We start from the raw sequence: 16,740 nt of genomic DNA, 5'->3' as shown, positions 1-16,740 counted from the left end.
TCAGCTGAGCTGAGAGAGCCAGGCAGGGGGACCTCTCTGCCTAATCCAACTCCGTTCCCTGGCTCAGTGGAAATGGGGGTTGGATTGCTTTGTGTATCATCACTGGCTTATTAAAATACCTGCCTGACCTCTTTAGACTCTCAGATGATGCCAAATATTATTGCTCAAAATGTGAAATAAATTTGCCTTGAGAGTCCCATGGACTGCAAGAAGATCAAACCTATCCATTCTGAAGGAAATCAGCCCTGAGTGATCACTGGAAGGACAGATTGTGAAGCTGAGGCTCCAGTACTTTGGCCACCTCATGAGAAGAGAAGACTCCCTGGAAAAGACCCTGATGTTGGGAAAGATGGAGGGCACAAGGAGAAGGGGACGACAGAGGACGAGATGGTTGGACAGTGTTCTCGAAGCTACCAGCATGAGTTTGACCAAACTGCGGGAGGCAGTGGAAGACAGGAGTGCCTGGCGTGCTCTGGTCCATGGGGTCACGACTAAACGACCAAACAACAACAACAACAATATCCTACTACACTAATCTTTAACACACCATTGTTTTCTATATGATGAAATTCTGGGAGACTGAACCAAGGGAAGGGAAAGGGCAGGAAGCCATTCCCCACTGGCAGAGACAATACTTGGCCATTATATGGCACTTCTGAGTGTTAGGCCAGTGTTATTTATTGCGCTGGTATTACAGATTTGCAGCTGAGAATGAGAAAAAGTGACATGCCTAATGAGGGCAAAAGTATATGTGGCTTTAAATGTTTTATTACATTGAATGAGAATGCATTCTTAATGGAAATAGATGTCACTGGGGGAGCAGGATCATGACACGGGTGCAGAGAATATCAATGGGACCATTCTTCTTCTCACTGCAAATAACGAAGTGGGTTAGGATTTTTCTTGCAACCCTGCTTTTGCTGCCCCATCCAAGGGAACTATTTCCATTTTTAAATGCAATAAATCATTTAATGTCACCAAAAAGAGCCAAAATTCAAATTACAAATTTCATGCCTTTCAGCTCACATACTTGGCCAATAAACTAGATGAGTTCTTACTTAGTATACAGGTTTAATTCCTGATATCTCAAGTTTTTTAAAACATCTAACAAAACTAGGCTGAGAAACACCTGAGCTGTTACCTACTGCTCATAAGGCTGGATAATACTAATTAGGTAGATTATTGACCCTGTTTAGTAAACACACAACTGATTTATCCAATGAGTAAAGACATATACTATTTCAGACACAGAATTAGAAGGCAGTAAATCAAAGTTCAAATATTTTGGGAAGCCTGGATTTCCCACAGATACTATTCTTTGAGAACTAAATAACCTTTCTAAGAGGCAAGAAGGTCAAGAAAGAAGCTCCGAAAGAAGCATTCAATTAAAACAAGATAACCATCACAATCATGCAAAAATTGCTGAACAAGAAAATATATGAATATCTCAAATATTTGTCTCATGGTTGCTCTATAAGCGCTTAAGCTCTTGTGGGACAAGCTGTTTACAATTCTCCTATTTCTACATGCATTTGCTTGTGACAGAAACAACCACATATACAAAAGGTGAACTATGTGAACTCCCAAACCTCATTTTATCTGAAGAGAACAAGTATAAATGAGAGAATATGTCTCCAGTTCCATTTCTTCAGAACAAGTACAAAACAAATAATATAAATGGCATTAACGTCTAACTGAAAATATAAAGCAAAAAACCTTTGATTTGATAGCAAGACTTCACCTGTATATTGGCTGAATCCCCATTACTGTTTGCAATCTCTTCAGCAATGAGAAAGGGATAATTTATCTCACAGGGCTGGTGACTGGTCATAGTATTGGAAATATTTCTCTTTGGAAATCCAAAATTGCTCTTCCTAGAGTCTGTAGTGAGAGAAACCTCCTGGCAGTAGGAGTGCAGAAATGCTCGGACTCCGTCAATCCCCACAAACTGGGAAACTGGAACTCCACTAAACTTCTCAGTTCCAGACTGTGAATATCTCCACCTATGAAGTTTAACTGCCAGTAACACAAGGAGGAAGATGAAGAACAAGCAGGAGACAAAAGCCACTGCAAGGACCAGGTAGAAGGTGAGGTCAGATGGAGGCTCTACAGGAGCTGAGATGCTGCTCAGGTCTGAGAGGATTGCAGGGATGGCGTCAGCCAGCACCACAGTCAGAGTGGCTGAAGCAGAGAGAGGTGGCTGCCCATTGTCCTTGACTAAAACCACCAGGCTTTGCTTGAGGGCATCTTTCTCCAGAAAGAAGCGGGCTGTCCTGATCTCTCCTGTGTGGAGCCCCAGAGTGAAGAGCCCTGGCTCAGTGGCCTTGATCAGCTGGTAGGAGAGCCAGGCATTCTGGCCAGAGTCCGCATCCATGGCCACCACCTTAGTGACCAGGTAGCCTGGCTCTGAGGAGCGAGGGGCCAGCTCTATCCCTGTGGAGCCGTCAGTGGGAGGGGAAGGGTAAAGGATTTGGGGAGCATTGTCATTCTGGTCCAGGATGAAGAGAGTCACTGAGACGTTGGAGCTGAGTGGCGGAGAGCCTCCATCCTGGGCCTTGACCAGGAACTTCATCTCCCTCATCTCTTCATAATCAAAAGAGATCAGGCCATAGACAATCCCAGTCTCAGAGTTAATGGAGAGGAAGGAAGATACTGGGGAGTCACTGATGTTGTGCTCAATGATGGAATAAGTGACTCTGGAGTTCTCTCCACAGTCTGGATCATCAGCCTTCAGGGAAAATATGGAGGCCCCTCTTGGGTTGTTCTCCATTAAATATGAAGTATAAATGGATTGCAGGAAGTGTGGAGGGTTGTCATTTGTGTCTAAAAGCTCAAGTGGAATAACAATTGATGTGGAAAGTGGAGGGGTCCCGTGATCTGTGACTGTGACAGTGATGTTGTAGGCTGCTACCTGCTCTCTGTCCAGGGCTCTTGCTGTCACCAAACTGTAGTAGTTGCCATAGGCTTTTGTCAGTAGAAAGGGGAGGTTGCTGGGGATAGAGCACGTGACTTCTGCATTCTCTGCTGAATCCTCATCTTGCACATTCAAAAGGGCTATTGCAGTCGCTGGTGGAGAGTTCTCAGGGATGGAGCTGATAAGTGAAGTTATTTCCAGTTTGGGTGCATTGTCATTTACATCAGTAACAAATACTATGACAGTTGAAGTGTCAAATAGACCTCCACTATCATGGACTTGGACCTCCATTTCATAAAGAGCAGAGTCTTCGTAGTCTAAGCTTCCTATGAGAGTTATCTCACCTGTGTGTGTATCTAAGTGAAATATCTGGGAAATCTTTTCCGTGATTTTTGCAAATAAAAATGTCATTTCTTTGTTGGTCCCTTCATCCAAATCAGTAGCTTTTAATGTAACCACAATGGTTCCTATAGGTAAATCCTCCCTTGCGCTCACTTCATAAATGTGTTGGCTAAAAATTGGTGCATTGTCATTCACATCCAGGACTGTAATGTGCAGCTGTGCAGTGCCACTCCTGACTGGATCACCACCATCATATGCGGTGATGATAAAATTATGAACTGCTTCTTTTTCATGGTCAAGAGGTCTTTCCAACACAATTTTTCCATATTGTTTGCCCTTAACTGATGTTTGGAGAATCAAAGAAAAATGGCTATTGTTGCTGAGTTTGTACCCCTGTAGAGAATTGTTTCCTAAATCAGGATCTTGAGCTTCCAAGAGGGGAAACTGGGACCCCAAAGCTGCATTCTCGCTGATATTTATCACTAGTTTCTCTGACGGGAAGGTGGGCGCATGGTCATTGATATCTGTGACTTCCACTTCAACTCCATAAATTTTCATTGAATCTTCAACTATAATCTCAAAATTCAAAATGCATTTCTCTTCCTGACCACAGATCTCCTCTCTGTCTATTCTCTTTGTGGTGTGCAAATGGCCACTCTTATAATTCAAAGCAAAATACTGAGTCCTACCTGGGGAAACAATGCGAATTCCACGATCTGAGAGCTTCTTTGCATCCAGTCCAAGATCCCTTGCAATATCCCCCACCAAAAAGCCTCTCTCAGTTTCTTCAGGAATGGAGTACTGGATCTGTCTGGTGATGGCTTGGCAGATGTTAGCAAACAGAAATAAAAAGAAAACTCTCCTTTTGCAAGCTTGAGGATACTTTGCTGTTGCCATTCCTGGTCTGATAAGAAGCTGTTGAAGAGATCTGTGTTTCAGGATGACGGAGTGTTGCCAGAAAGGGACTTGCAGCTGAGATTCCCAACGCAAAAATGTTCACTGAAACTCTGATCTCTCAGCATTTTCTGAGCTGAGCTGCTCATCTGGGAAGGCTGAATTTCTCAGTGTATTTCTTAGCCTTGGTTGGTCAACAGCGACACTCAGAGTCACAGCCAGGAACTGCACACACTACATTTTTTTGTTTCGATTCTCATTGTATATCCAACTCCATATATATATATATATATATATATATATATATATATAATGAGAAATATTTAAATACAATGCACAAATTAATTACTAACCCGTTTTATCACTAAATGTCATGCTCGTGTTTCCTTGCTCTATCAATTTAATGCATTTATTTGCGTCAATACACAAGACATATACCGGTAATAGGATCACAGATTTTGAAGGCACCACGAAGGTGATCTAGTCCAATCCCTTGCAATTCAGGAAACTTTTTGTCCCACATGGGGCTCAAACCCACATTAAGAGTCTCATACTCTACTGACTGAAGTATCCCACATAAGCGGGAATGCTGCAGATGTGCACACTGTTTCACAGATAAACAAAACCAAGTGAGTATTTATTTTAATTTATCATGAAACACCAAGTTATCCTTTCTAAGCGTAGTAGTGGATTCTTATTCGCTAGAAAAGGAGAGAACCCCAATAACCTCCCTTGGTAAGATTAAGTTTTCTACATAGGTATGTAATGTGCAACTCCACAGTTACCGCATAAACAAGTATGGAAATTTGTACATAGGAATCCTAATGTTAGATGAAAGTCATGAAAATCTTATGTTTCCATGCATTTTCCCTAGCTCTTGGAACATTGACGCCTAAATATATATAGTATTTTAAAAACATTTTCAAGGCTTAATACATCACAGCATCTACTAGGAATTCCTCACATTATGAGGGGAGGGAACTTGTAAAATAATTTCAAAGTAAAACATTCTAAAACTTTTTTTATATGAAAAAGGCAAACTAAGGGATGCTTAATTAATCATTTTCTGAAAATTTATTTATTATAATTATTTTCTTCAGCAGAAGGGCTGGAATAATTCTTTTTTGAATCTTTCCTAAGTTGTTAGATGTCTGTCAATCAGCATTTACGGAATGCATGTATCCAGAACAGTTCTTCTCAGTCCCTAGTAGGAATCTGGCTACTCCAAGAGTTCTCCTGTAAATGCAAACTACACATGGTCCAGCTCTTTTGCGCCACAGCATCACAATGCTGACTCATATAACAGTATTCATCTAGCGTCTGCTCCCTCTGTCTTTCAGAAGTGCTATTTTCTGTGCTTTTGATTATAGTTTCCTTACAAGTCCTTACAGTTGAATCTTTACAATCTGCCAAATTCTGGAGGTAAGGGTTTTAAGCCTATGGAGGCTAAGGAGGTGAAGAAACTTAACATGGAATCCAAATGGCCAAAATATTCTGAAATTTTAGAACAAGAAAGCGGTGAGTTTAAACTACAGAGTTTTGAGAAATTAAAGCCCAAGGTACGAGATTGGCTTCATTACTACCAAATAATGGAAACATTTAAACAAGACAGGAAAATTGGCTTCCAGGTGGAGAAATCGAAATTGGAAACAGAATTGTTAGAACCCAATACTAAGAATGTATCAAGAATGTATAATCGGTTGCTGAAGTGGAATACAATAGATGAGACAGTTAAATCAGCCATGATTAAATGGGCACAGGACATTGGTCATGACATTATGTTTGCTGACTGGGAACAGTTATGGACCACCGGTATCAAATTCACGGCAAGCAATGCCTTAAGAGAAAATATTATGAAAATGATTTATAGGTGGTACATGACCCCAGTCAAGCTTGCGAAGATTTATCATCTGCCCAATAATAAATGCTGGAAATGTAATGAGACTGAAGGTACCTTCTTTCACCTTTGGTGGACCTGCCCAAAGATTAAAGCCTTTTGGGAAATGATCTATAATGAAATTAAGAAGGTACTTAAATGTACCTTTCACAAGAAACAAGAGGCATTTCTCTTGGGCATGGTCGGCCAATTGGTGTCAAGGAAGGACAGGACTTTTTTTATGTACGCCACTACAGCAGCAAGGATCCTTCTAGCAAAGTATTGGAAGACACAAGAACTCCCCACACTGGAAGAATGGCAGACGAAAGTGATTGACTTTATGGGATTGGCAGAAATGACTGGCAGAATCCGTGACCAAGAGAAAGAGACGGTGGAGGAAGACTGGAAGAAGTTCAAAGCTTATCTTAAGAACTGTTACAATATTGATGAGTGCTAAAATGTCAAGGGAAAGGAAGATACAGAATTGCAGCGGAAATTGTTTGTTGAAATAAGATGAAATTGAGAAAGATAATAAGTTTTAATTAATTGGAGTAAAGGGTTGCTGAAAAATTGTAAAATATGGATGCAAAAAGGGTGAGGTATGGGGAAGTCCGAGAAAGAAGGCTTATGAAAATGAGGTTATGAAATTATATCTGTGTGTTTGTTTTTGTTTGTTGATGTGTGTATGCTGTTTTGTCTTAAAATTGGAAAAATAATAAAAATTATATATATATATATATATATATATATATATATATATATATATAAAGAGATTTATTTGCACTTTCTTACATGGGGTCTTACATTGAATTGCTGTTACCTTATTATTGATATCTACATTAGTACGGAAAACTCAAATTCACCGCACTCTTCCATTTCATTCATAATTACTAGAAGTTAAACCATAACAACAGGGACGCGGGTGGCACTGTGGGTTAAACCACAGAGCCTAGGACTTGCCGATCAGAAGGTCGGTGGTTTGAATCCCCGCGACGGGGTGAGTTCCTGTTGCTCGGTCTCAGCTCCTGCCAACCTAGCAGTTCGAAAGCACGTCAAAGTGTAAGTAGATAAATAGGTACCACTCCTGCGGGAAGGTAAACAGCGTTTCCGTGTGCTGCTATAGTTCGCCAGAAGTGGCTTAGTCCTGCTGGCCACATGGCCCGGAAGCTTTACGCTAGCTCCCTTGGCCAGTAAAGTGAGATGAGCGCCGCAACCCCAGAGTCGGCCACAACTGGACCTAATGGTCAGGGGTCCCTTTACCTTTACCTTTAAACCATAACAAGATCAAGACTCACCTGAACATAATTTTCAGCTACAGCATTGAAAATGCCCCTGCCATTGCAACTTGAAGGCTTGTAAAAAAAATTCTCTACATTCTGAACAGCAGGTTCTAGTAATATAATTTCATGTTTTTCTAGTTCTCTCATGTACTAAATCAGGTAGGTAAGAGGAAGACAAGCTAAAAATATTAGTTTTACTCAGTGCAATTTGTTTAGGCAAAGAGGTGCCTACTTTGTTCTCTTATAATGGCAAAAGAGCCTACCTGAGAGGCGCCAGAACTGAGTGCTGGTGCATTCTGACAGAAAGAAAGGATTGGTTTTATTCCTACAAGGAGCAAGCCCATGCTGTCAACATCACAGTTCCGAAAGCAAAGCTTACCTGCTCACCAACCTCCTCTTTGGCACTGGCATCCCCACAGCTGCCATCCACAAGAACCACCTGAGAGCTATCATTGCAGAGCAAGTTTTCTGCCACCTGGATATGGGGTTTCGGGAAAGAGATCTGCTCTTTCCTCATCTCTGACGATAGGCAGAGTTGGTAGGAATAAGGTAAAGTTCCTTCTTCATAGTTTGGTGGAAATATGACCTGCGCCTTAGAAAAAGCATTAGGTTCAAAGCATTGGAATAATTTGGGATTTCCTGACTGTCGAAGTTTCATGACAATGACCAGTATCACCGTCAGGAGGAACAAAAATGAGATCAATGCCAAAGCCAGCACCAAGTAAAACTGGAGGTCAGAATGATGCTCTGTGTCACTGGATTGCCTAGTCATTTCTGGAAGTGCCTCTTGGAAGTTCTCGGCAACCACGAGGTTGAGGACCACAGTAGCTGAGAGTGGAGCCTTCCCATTGTCCTTCACCAAGATGACCAGCTTCTGTTTCACAGCATCTTTCTCCAGAAGGGCTCGTGACGTCCTGATCTCTCCCGTGTGGGTCCCAATGGTGAAGAGGGCCGGCTCTGTGGCCTGCAGCACTTGGTAGGAGAGCCAGGCATTGTGCCCAGAGTCTGCGTCCACAGCCACCACTTTGGTCACTAGGTAGCCTGGCTCTGCCGAGTGAGGAACCATCTCAAACAGGGCAGAGCCCTCAACACCCGGGACAGGATACAGAACTCGAGGGCTGTTATCATTCTGGTCCAAAATGTACACCCACACGGTGGCGTTGTTGCTGAGAGAGGGAGAGCCGCCATCTTGGGCCTTCACTTGGATCTGAAACTCCCTGAATTGCTCATAGTCAAAGGAGCGCTGTGCATAGATAGTTCCCGTCTCAGAGTTGATGGAGACGTAAGAGGAGAGAGGCAGCTCCTCCATGTTGCTGTTGAGGATGGAGTAAGTGATACGTGAGTTGCGGTCCAGATCCGGGTCTGAGGCTTTGATGGAGAAAATGGAGGCACCTGAGGGATTGTTTTCTGGTACAAAGACACTGTAGCTTGATTTTTCAAAGGCAGGGGGGTTGTCATTGATGTCTGAAATCTGCAGGGAGATGGTTTTTTCGGAGGAGAGAGGGGGGCTACCTTTGTCGGTGGCCGTGATTGTGATGTTGTATCCTGAGGCTTTTTCTCTGTCCAAAGGACTGTCTGTAAGGATTTTGTAGTAGTTCTTAGATACAGACTCTATTTTAAATGGTACGTTACCTTGTAGATGGCATGTAATTTTTCCATTTTCTCCAGAATCTTTATCCTTTACGTTGATGAGAGCTATTACTGTTCCAGAAACAGAGTCTTCAGGAATTGGACTAGATAAGGAGGCAAGAATGACCTCTGGAGCATTGTCATTCTCATCTATAATCTTGATATCAACATTACAGTGAGCCACTAATCCACCTCCATCTCTTGCTTCAACTGCCATAGTGTACTTCTCTGTTTCCTCAAAGTCAAGAGCTTCCTTAATTGTAATTGTTCCACTTTGTGGATCTAGTTCAAATATTTGGTGGGCTGTTTCTGGGATGTTATTAAAAATATAACTAATATGTGCATTTAGACCTTCATCCCTATCAGAGGCTTTTACTTGGAGTATTGGGGACCCCACAGGAGAATTTTCCCTCAGGCTAACTGTATAAACTTTTTGAGTGAAGACTGGTGGGTTGTCATTGGCATCTGTGACGTTAATCCATATCTGGGCAGCCCCAGTTTTTCTGGGTTCACCCCCATCCAGGGCCGTAAGGATCAACTGAAGCGAGTGCTCACTTTCCCGATCCAAAGATTTTTGCAACACCAATTCTGCATATTTATGGCCATCTTCTCTCTCTAGTATGTCTAGAATGAAATAGTGATTTGGACTTAGCTGGTAATTCTGGAGAGAATTAATACCAATATCAGGATCTTCAGCTTTCCCAAGGAGAAATCTGGCACCTGGTAATGTGGATTCAATTATTTGAAGCCCAATATTGCCCTTTATGAATTGTGGGGCGTTATCATTAATGTCCTGAATTGTTACACTTACATGGAAAACATTCAATGGCTTTTCAACCATCGCTTCAAAATCAATAATGCAGTGTGTGCTCTCTCTACACATCCCCTCACGATCTATCCTCTCATTCACATACAGGTTTCCATTTTCAGCATTGATAGTGAAATATGGCTTTTTACCTTCAGAAAGGATATGCAGGTTTCTGCTCTTCAGTTCTCTGGCATTCAGTCCCAGATCCTTGGCAAGATTTCCCACCAAAGACCCCTTTGCCATCTCCTCAGGGATGGAATAGTGAACCTCTTCCAAAACTGCTCCACAAAACAAAGATGAAAATATCAGAAGGGTAATATACCTCCCTGATGTTTGAAAGCTCTCTCCATGAAGGATTCCTCTCATCTTCATTTTCCTCTTCTGTTTGATGAGCACAGGATTTCAGATTTCCACCCAGACAGGAGATTTTATTTTGCCCAGTAAAAAAAAGAACTGGATCTTTGGGCTTAATTTGTATATGCTGCAGTGTTTTCTGTTTTCCAGCTGAAACGTTTGTTGCAGCGTCTGCTGGTATTCCCGATGTGCAGTTTGGGACAAAGAGATCTCTCTGCAGAAAGCATCAGTGGAACTTCAGCTGCCCTTGGATTGCCGCCTTGTCCAACAGTGACACTGTGAGTCTGAAACCGAGAACTGCAATCTTTTCCCAGTGATTTTTCTTCCCTAATTCATGACATGGCATGGTGGTATTTATATTTAATGACTCAAACTATATTCTGATACAGGATATGTGAACTCTCTTCTGTTATAAAGCAGAAATATTTGTGTTTTGTTTGTGTTATCTTTTCACTAGTATTACAGGTAAAAAAAAAATCAACTTCAAAGGAGTATTTGCAGTAAAGAACAAGCAATAAAAACATAGTATAGATTCATTTCCTCCATTTAAAGCACTTACAATTTTTACCAAGAATATCAATCTGTAAACCTCTCTAAGAGAAAAACTGAATTTCTCTAGTGGATTTCTCTATGAAGTGTTACGGTGTATAAAGAAAAAGACGATGGGAGAATTGAGGAAATTATTTTATTCAAGGTTTTAAAAACCTCCAAGGAAGGAGAGATAGAATGATGGAATCTTAGAGTTGGAAGGGACCCCAGGGGTCATCTAGTCCAACCCCCGGCAACGCAGGAATCTCAGTTAAAGCATCCATGGCAGATGGCCATCCAACCTCTGTTTATAAATTGATTAAGTGTAATTCAGGTGTTCAATGTGCTTTAAGTGTCTTCAGCTGGTGTAGTGTAAGAAACAGAATAGTAATGCAGTTTATGTCCTGCATTTGGCATGAACTCAGCAGGTTCCTTTAAGTAAGCCACACTTCCCTCAAGGCTCTTCCTGCAGTATGGGAATAATTGCACTAATACTATATAATATTATACATTATAAGTATTATAACCCGGGAGGTCATGTAGCTGTTCTGACAAATCCTGGATATTTGAGGAACTTTACTCAGCTTTAGCTCCAGAATTAGCCTGCAATCTTTTGCACTGCGCTGGTGGTGGTAGGGTTTGGATTGGTTGGAGCTGTTCCTCAGCCAAGCCCTACCAGCCTCTACTGGCCTCTACCCACAGGGGGTCACTCTGCTGGGGCAGAATTGCCTGTTCCCTCTGCCAAATGTATGCTTGGTTAGAAGTCATGCCAGTGGGATGGATCTCCACTCATGGCAGCTGATGAAAAATTCTGAAAGGGGACAAGGACAGGGAGAGACAGGAGCCAGTCCCACTACTGTCCTGGGATGGCAATGGGCCTGATGTGGGTCTAAGTGAGGTGCCCCTCCACCTTCTGCCCAGACCAGCAGCAATGCTGCCGATGTGACAGTGGTCTCTTTGCTCTGTTATGCCTCACGACACCCAAACCAGGATTTGGATAGCAGCCTTAGTCATGGTTATAGTTGATCCACGAAAATCAATGTGGTTTAACTCAGTAATAGCTAACTTGTCATGTTGATTTCAATGCTTCGGCTCTATGTATGGCCAAGTCTGGATCCAGCCCACTATATACATAACCCTAAATAATACATATACCTTCCAAGATAGCCACAATTCACATTTCTTCAGCAAAAGCAGCCTCTAAGCAGTTTACAACTATAAAATAAATATGATCAACTAGTTGTGCATAAAGGGCATTAATGTGTCTCCAGCTAAATAACCAATATCCACACTCTACTCTAGAAGACCACTGCCAATTAGTCTTGACCTGGTGGTGGATTTTATATCACACATACTGAAACATGATTGATCTACACAATACAGGGAAAAGAAAAAAAGTGTGGTCTGTGTTTGCTTCCACACCCCAGCATGAAGCCAGACACAGTTAATGGATTTGACTATGTGCCACAACTTATTTACTTACAAGTCTGATCTACATATGATTAAATAATACTACTTCTACAACCTCAGTGATGACATACTTAATGCCAAGATGGAGGCTAGGAACTGTCTTTTCTGCCAGACACATTAAACAGTTGTCGCCATTCTGGGTCCAAGTATTGGATCAATATTGAAACTGGTCTTTGTTCTTCAGTGCCCCCACCCCTCAGGTCCACTGAGTACAAATGAGGACCTTTAGGTATCATCAGCCCTGAGCCAGTAAGTGCTACAGTCAATGAGGTCATCAGTACAGACAAGTAATTGCCATCACCAGATTTCCCCAAACTAGTAAGAATACCATGGAGGTTGGTTTGGGTAACTCTCCTTTCAGGTCTTGGGCTGCCCACTATAGGATCCTCATGCTTTCTAACCTACATAGCACTTGCTAGTTGTGGCACATTTAAAAAGAATGGCTGGGGTCCAATTACAGCCAGTCTTTAATTATTGACTGCCTAGCAGATGAGAAAGCTCCTGTCATTCATCCTCTCATTCGGCCAATTTAGCAACAAGAACGAAATTCAGCCCCATTCAGCCCCAACTGGGAATTGATAGATACTGCACAATTTACGCCTTCGAAAGTAAAAGCATCTTCTGTAGAGTTCAAAGATACACAAAAAAAGTTGCCTCCACATTACACATGACCTCCTACATGAAAACAATGGGTTAAGCATTGCATTCAATGCTCAATTAAATACCAACAATTTGATCAGTGAAATTCAGTCCTCACTGGTATATGAAACAGGGAAACTCTAGATCTGAACCATGATGTCAAAGTACTTTGTACAATGTTCTTCAACATGAACCACAAGTAGCCTATTCAGACTTCTGCAAGGACTCTAGTATATCTTAGATTAAAATCATTTTAGACCTAGTGAAACCATATCATATTATTTTAAATCCGGGTAGCTACAACGCACTACTGGTGAAAAATGATACATTGTACTCCAATAATTGAATGTTGTAGTTGACCATTCTTGATTCAAAAGGAAAGAAAGAAGGGGGCTATGATTATAAAGTAGAAGCATCAGCACATTGCTCCCACCCCATGTCATGAAATGAGCAGAAAATAATTATCTTCCTCATTTACTATATTACTTAATGTTCAAGCTACTTATGCTGGAAAGCTGGAATACAATCGTACTTTGGATCCCAAACACCCTGGAACTCGGACGTTTTGGCTCCCGAACGCGACAAACCTGGAAGTGATTGTTCCGGTTTGCAAACATTCTTTTGGAACCCGAATGTCTGATGGGGGTTCCGAGACTTCTGATTGGCTGCAGGAGCTTCCTGCATCCAATCAGAAGCAACAATTTGGTTTTCAAACGTTTTGGAAGTCAAACAAACTTCTGGAATGGATTCTGTTCGACTTTCAAGGTATGACTGTACAACCTGGGAGTAAGCCCTATTGAACTCAATAGCACACAACTCTGCCATACAGAAAGAAGTGCACCTCCTCAATGACATAATAAAAACGTCGGCACATTCCACACCCACTCATAAGATTAAATGAGCAATATATATATCCATCTAACTTCATTTAATTTCATGTTGCCACTATTCAAATTCCAAAGCTTAAATCCTAAGCACTCTTACTTGAGAGAAAGTCACACTGAATTTAACAGGACTCACATCTGGGTAGATATGGTTAGGACTGAACTGGAAATCTCAAAATGCAATGGAGAAAATAGACAACACCTGCAACAGATAGTATAGCCTCAGCTGTTTACTATATATAAATAAGATGATGATTCATGAATCTAGATAGAAAATTAACTAAAGACTGAAAAATTAAAAGGCAGGTACATATGCTGTATAAAAAGGTTGTATGGCAATGTCACTTAATGGTAAAGAACTACAGAGTGTACCACACATGTAAATACAGAGAACAAACCTTACCTCTTCACCATTAGCCATCTCAGAATGAAAATTGTTTCCACTGTTGCCTGTATAAGGCACGGCAGGTTTCTCACTGCCAAGAATATTGTCTACCATCTGAACACTGGGTGTCAGGAAGGCAAACTCATTCTTCCTGGTCTCAGAGGACAGACACAGCTGGTAGGAATAGGGCAAAGTCCCATCTTCAAAGTTGGGTGGAAAGATGGCACCATTCTTGGAATGAGGAACAGGACCAAAGCACTGTAGGAACCTGGGATGCCCTGATTGACGGAGCTTCATTGTAATGGCCAGAATGACAGTCAAGAGGAACAAGAAGGAGATCACAGCTAAGGCCAGCACCAAGTAGAACTGCAGGTCAGACTGATACTCCAAGCTGATGGGTTGGCTCTTCATTTCCGGAAGGGCCTCCTGAAAGTTCTCAGCAAACACCAGGTTCAGAGTCATGGTGGCCGACAGAGATGGCTGCCCGTTATCCTTCACCATAATGACCAGTCTCTGTTTCACAGTGTCTCTCTCCACAAAGGCTCTGGCTGTCCTGATCTCTCCAGTATGAGAACCAACCGTAAAGAGTGCTGGCTCAGTGGCCTGAGTCAGGTGGTAGGAGAGCCAGGCGTTGTGTCCAGAATCTGCATCCACGGCCACCACCTTGGTAACAAGATAATCTGCCTCGGCCGAACGAGGCACCATCTCAAACAAGGCTGAGCCCTTGGCTTCTTGTGAGGGGGACAGGATACGAGGGCTGTTATCATTCCTGTCAAGAACAAACACCCTGACGCTCACATTGCTGCTGAGAGGGGGAGAACCCCCATCTTGGGCCTTCACTTGCACCCGAAACTCTCTGAATTGTTCATAGTCAAAGGATCTCTGGGCATAGATGGTGCCAGTCTCTGAATTAATGGAGATATAGGAGGAGATGGGAAGCTCCTCAATGTTGCTGTTGAGGATGGAGTATGTGATCCGTGAGTTCTGGTCCATGTCGGGATCAGAGGCTTTGATGGTGAAAATGGAGGCACCTGAAGGATTGTTTTCTGGCACATAGATAGCATACAAAGATTTCTCAAAGGAAGGGGCATTATCATTGATATCAGATATCTGTAGTAAGATGACTTTATGGGTGTTCAGTGGGGGAGTTCCATTGTCAGTGGCTGTGATTGTAATATTATATGCAGGAGTTTTTTCTCTGTCCAAAGGGCTGACTGTGAGAAGTTTGTAGAAATTGTTAGATGAGGAAACAATCTTGAAGGGCAAATCACTGTTTAAATAACAGGTAACCTTTCCATTATCACCGGCATCTTTGTCATTTACATTGATCAGAGCAATTAAGGTTTCAGATGGTGAATCTTCAGGAACTGGGCTGAACATGGAGGTTAAGGTCACATCCGGGGCATTATCATTCTCATCAAGAACCCTTATCTCAATATTGGAATGAGTCACCAATCCCCCACCATCTTTTGCAGCGACCGTCATAGTATATTCATCATTGTCCTCAAAATCCAGTCGCTCCAAGAGGGTGATTATGCCACCAATGGGATCTAGACTGAATTTCTCTTGGGAAGTTGCTGGTATGTTGCTGAAATAATACCTGATTTGGGCATATGAACCTTCATCATCATCAGAGGCTATGACCTGGAGCACCGTGGATCCAATAGGAGCATTTTCACTCAAACTGACCTTGTACACCTCTTGAGTGAAAATGGGAGGGTTGTCATTGGCATCAGTGATATTAATCCGTATCTGGGCTGTTCCACTTTTCCTAGGCTCACCCCCATCCATTGCGGTAAGTACTAAGTGAAGGGTTTGTTCTTTTTCCCGATCCAAAGATTTCTGCAACACCAATTCTGCATATTTATTTCCATCTTTTCTCTCTCTAACTTCCAAAATGAAGTACTGATTGGAGCTCAGCTGGTAATCCTGGAGAGAGTTCATTCCAACATCAGGATCTTCTGCTTTCCCAAGGAGAAATCGAGTGCCTAGCAAAGTGGATTCAAGCATCTCTAAATTGATATTGCTATTCAGGAATTGGGGTGCATTATCATTAACATCCTGGATTTCTACTGTGACATGGAAAACATTCAGAGGGTTTTCTACCACAACTTCAAAATTAACAAAGCAATGTGGATTTTTTCCACATATCCCCTCCCTATCAATCCTGTCATTTACATAGAGGTTTCCATTCTCTGCACTGATACTGAAAAGCTGCATTTTAGCCACAGACACAGTGTGCAGATTGCGATGTTTTAGTTCTTTGGTGCTCAGTCCCAGCTCCTTGGCCAGGTTCCCCACAACGGAACCCTTTGCCATCTCCTCAGGGGTTGAATAATGAATCTGCTCTGATGCAGCCCAACAGGTAAAAGACAATAGAGAGAGAAGCAGTACTTGCCTTGTGAGTGCCCTGCCATTCCCTGTGTGCCTTCTCTCCATCTGGCTGGTTCTCTCAAAACCAGGCTGCTTCCTTTTCTCAGTTTCCTATGCTCAAGCTCTCACAGGGATGAAGGAAACAACATGAGGCATCACTGAGGAAGAATAAACTGCCCTTGTTCTTATATTTGTGCAAAGCAGAAGAGATTTTTCCTTCTCTGCAAGAGTTCCCTGTCTCTGTGCTCTTCAGTTGGCTTGATCAGAATAGCAGGGATGGGAGTTACTGCAGTCTAGGAAGCATCACTGGATCTCTAACCTCTCTCTGGCTCTCATACTGGCCAACACTGACACTTAGAGGACC

General features: G+C 42.2%; 1 protein-coding gene and 2 pseudogenes across 3 annotated transcripts; all 3 read right to left on the bottom strand.

Annotated features, from left to right (window-relative positions):
• Positions 1 to 1,690: 1,690 nt before the first annotated feature.
• LOC307219559 (protocadherin gamma-A4-like) lies at positions 1,691 to 4,153 on the bottom strand (the record flags this gene model as incomplete). Its single annotated transcript, XM_079982806.1, has 1 exon — positions 1,691 to 4,153. One exon carries the CDS (start codon positions 4,151 to 4,153, stop codon positions 1,691 to 1,693), a length of 2,463 nt encoding a protein of 820 aa, XP_079838932.1.
• Positions 4,154 to 7,631: 3,478 nt separating this feature from the next.
• On the bottom strand, positions 7,632 to 10,514 carry LOC307219558 (protocadherin gamma-B1 pseudogene; annotated as a pseudogene). The gene has a single exon. The product of its transcript is annotated as a protocadherin gamma-B1 pseudogene (transcript).
• Positions 10,515 to 11,382: 868 nt separating this feature from the next.
• LOC307219557 (protocadherin gamma-B6 pseudogene) lies at positions 11,383 to 16,322 on the bottom strand (annotated as a pseudogene). Its single transcript has 2 exons — positions 14,022 to 16,322; positions 11,383 to 11,436 (listed from the first exon to the last, which is right to left on the bottom strand). The product of its transcript is annotated as a protocadherin gamma-B6 pseudogene (transcript).
• Positions 16,323 to 16,740: the final 418 nt, after the last annotated feature.

This window comes from Podarcis cretensis (genome assembly GCF_951804945.1).
Source record: "Podarcis cretensis genome assembly, chromosome: 7".
NCBI classification, from domain to species: domain Eukaryota; kingdom Metazoa; phylum Chordata; class Lepidosauria; order Squamata; family Lacertidae; genus Podarcis; species Podarcis cretensis.
The sequence above is the reverse complement of the archived record's forward strand: the minus strand, read 5'-3'. Positions and strand labels throughout refer to the sequence as shown.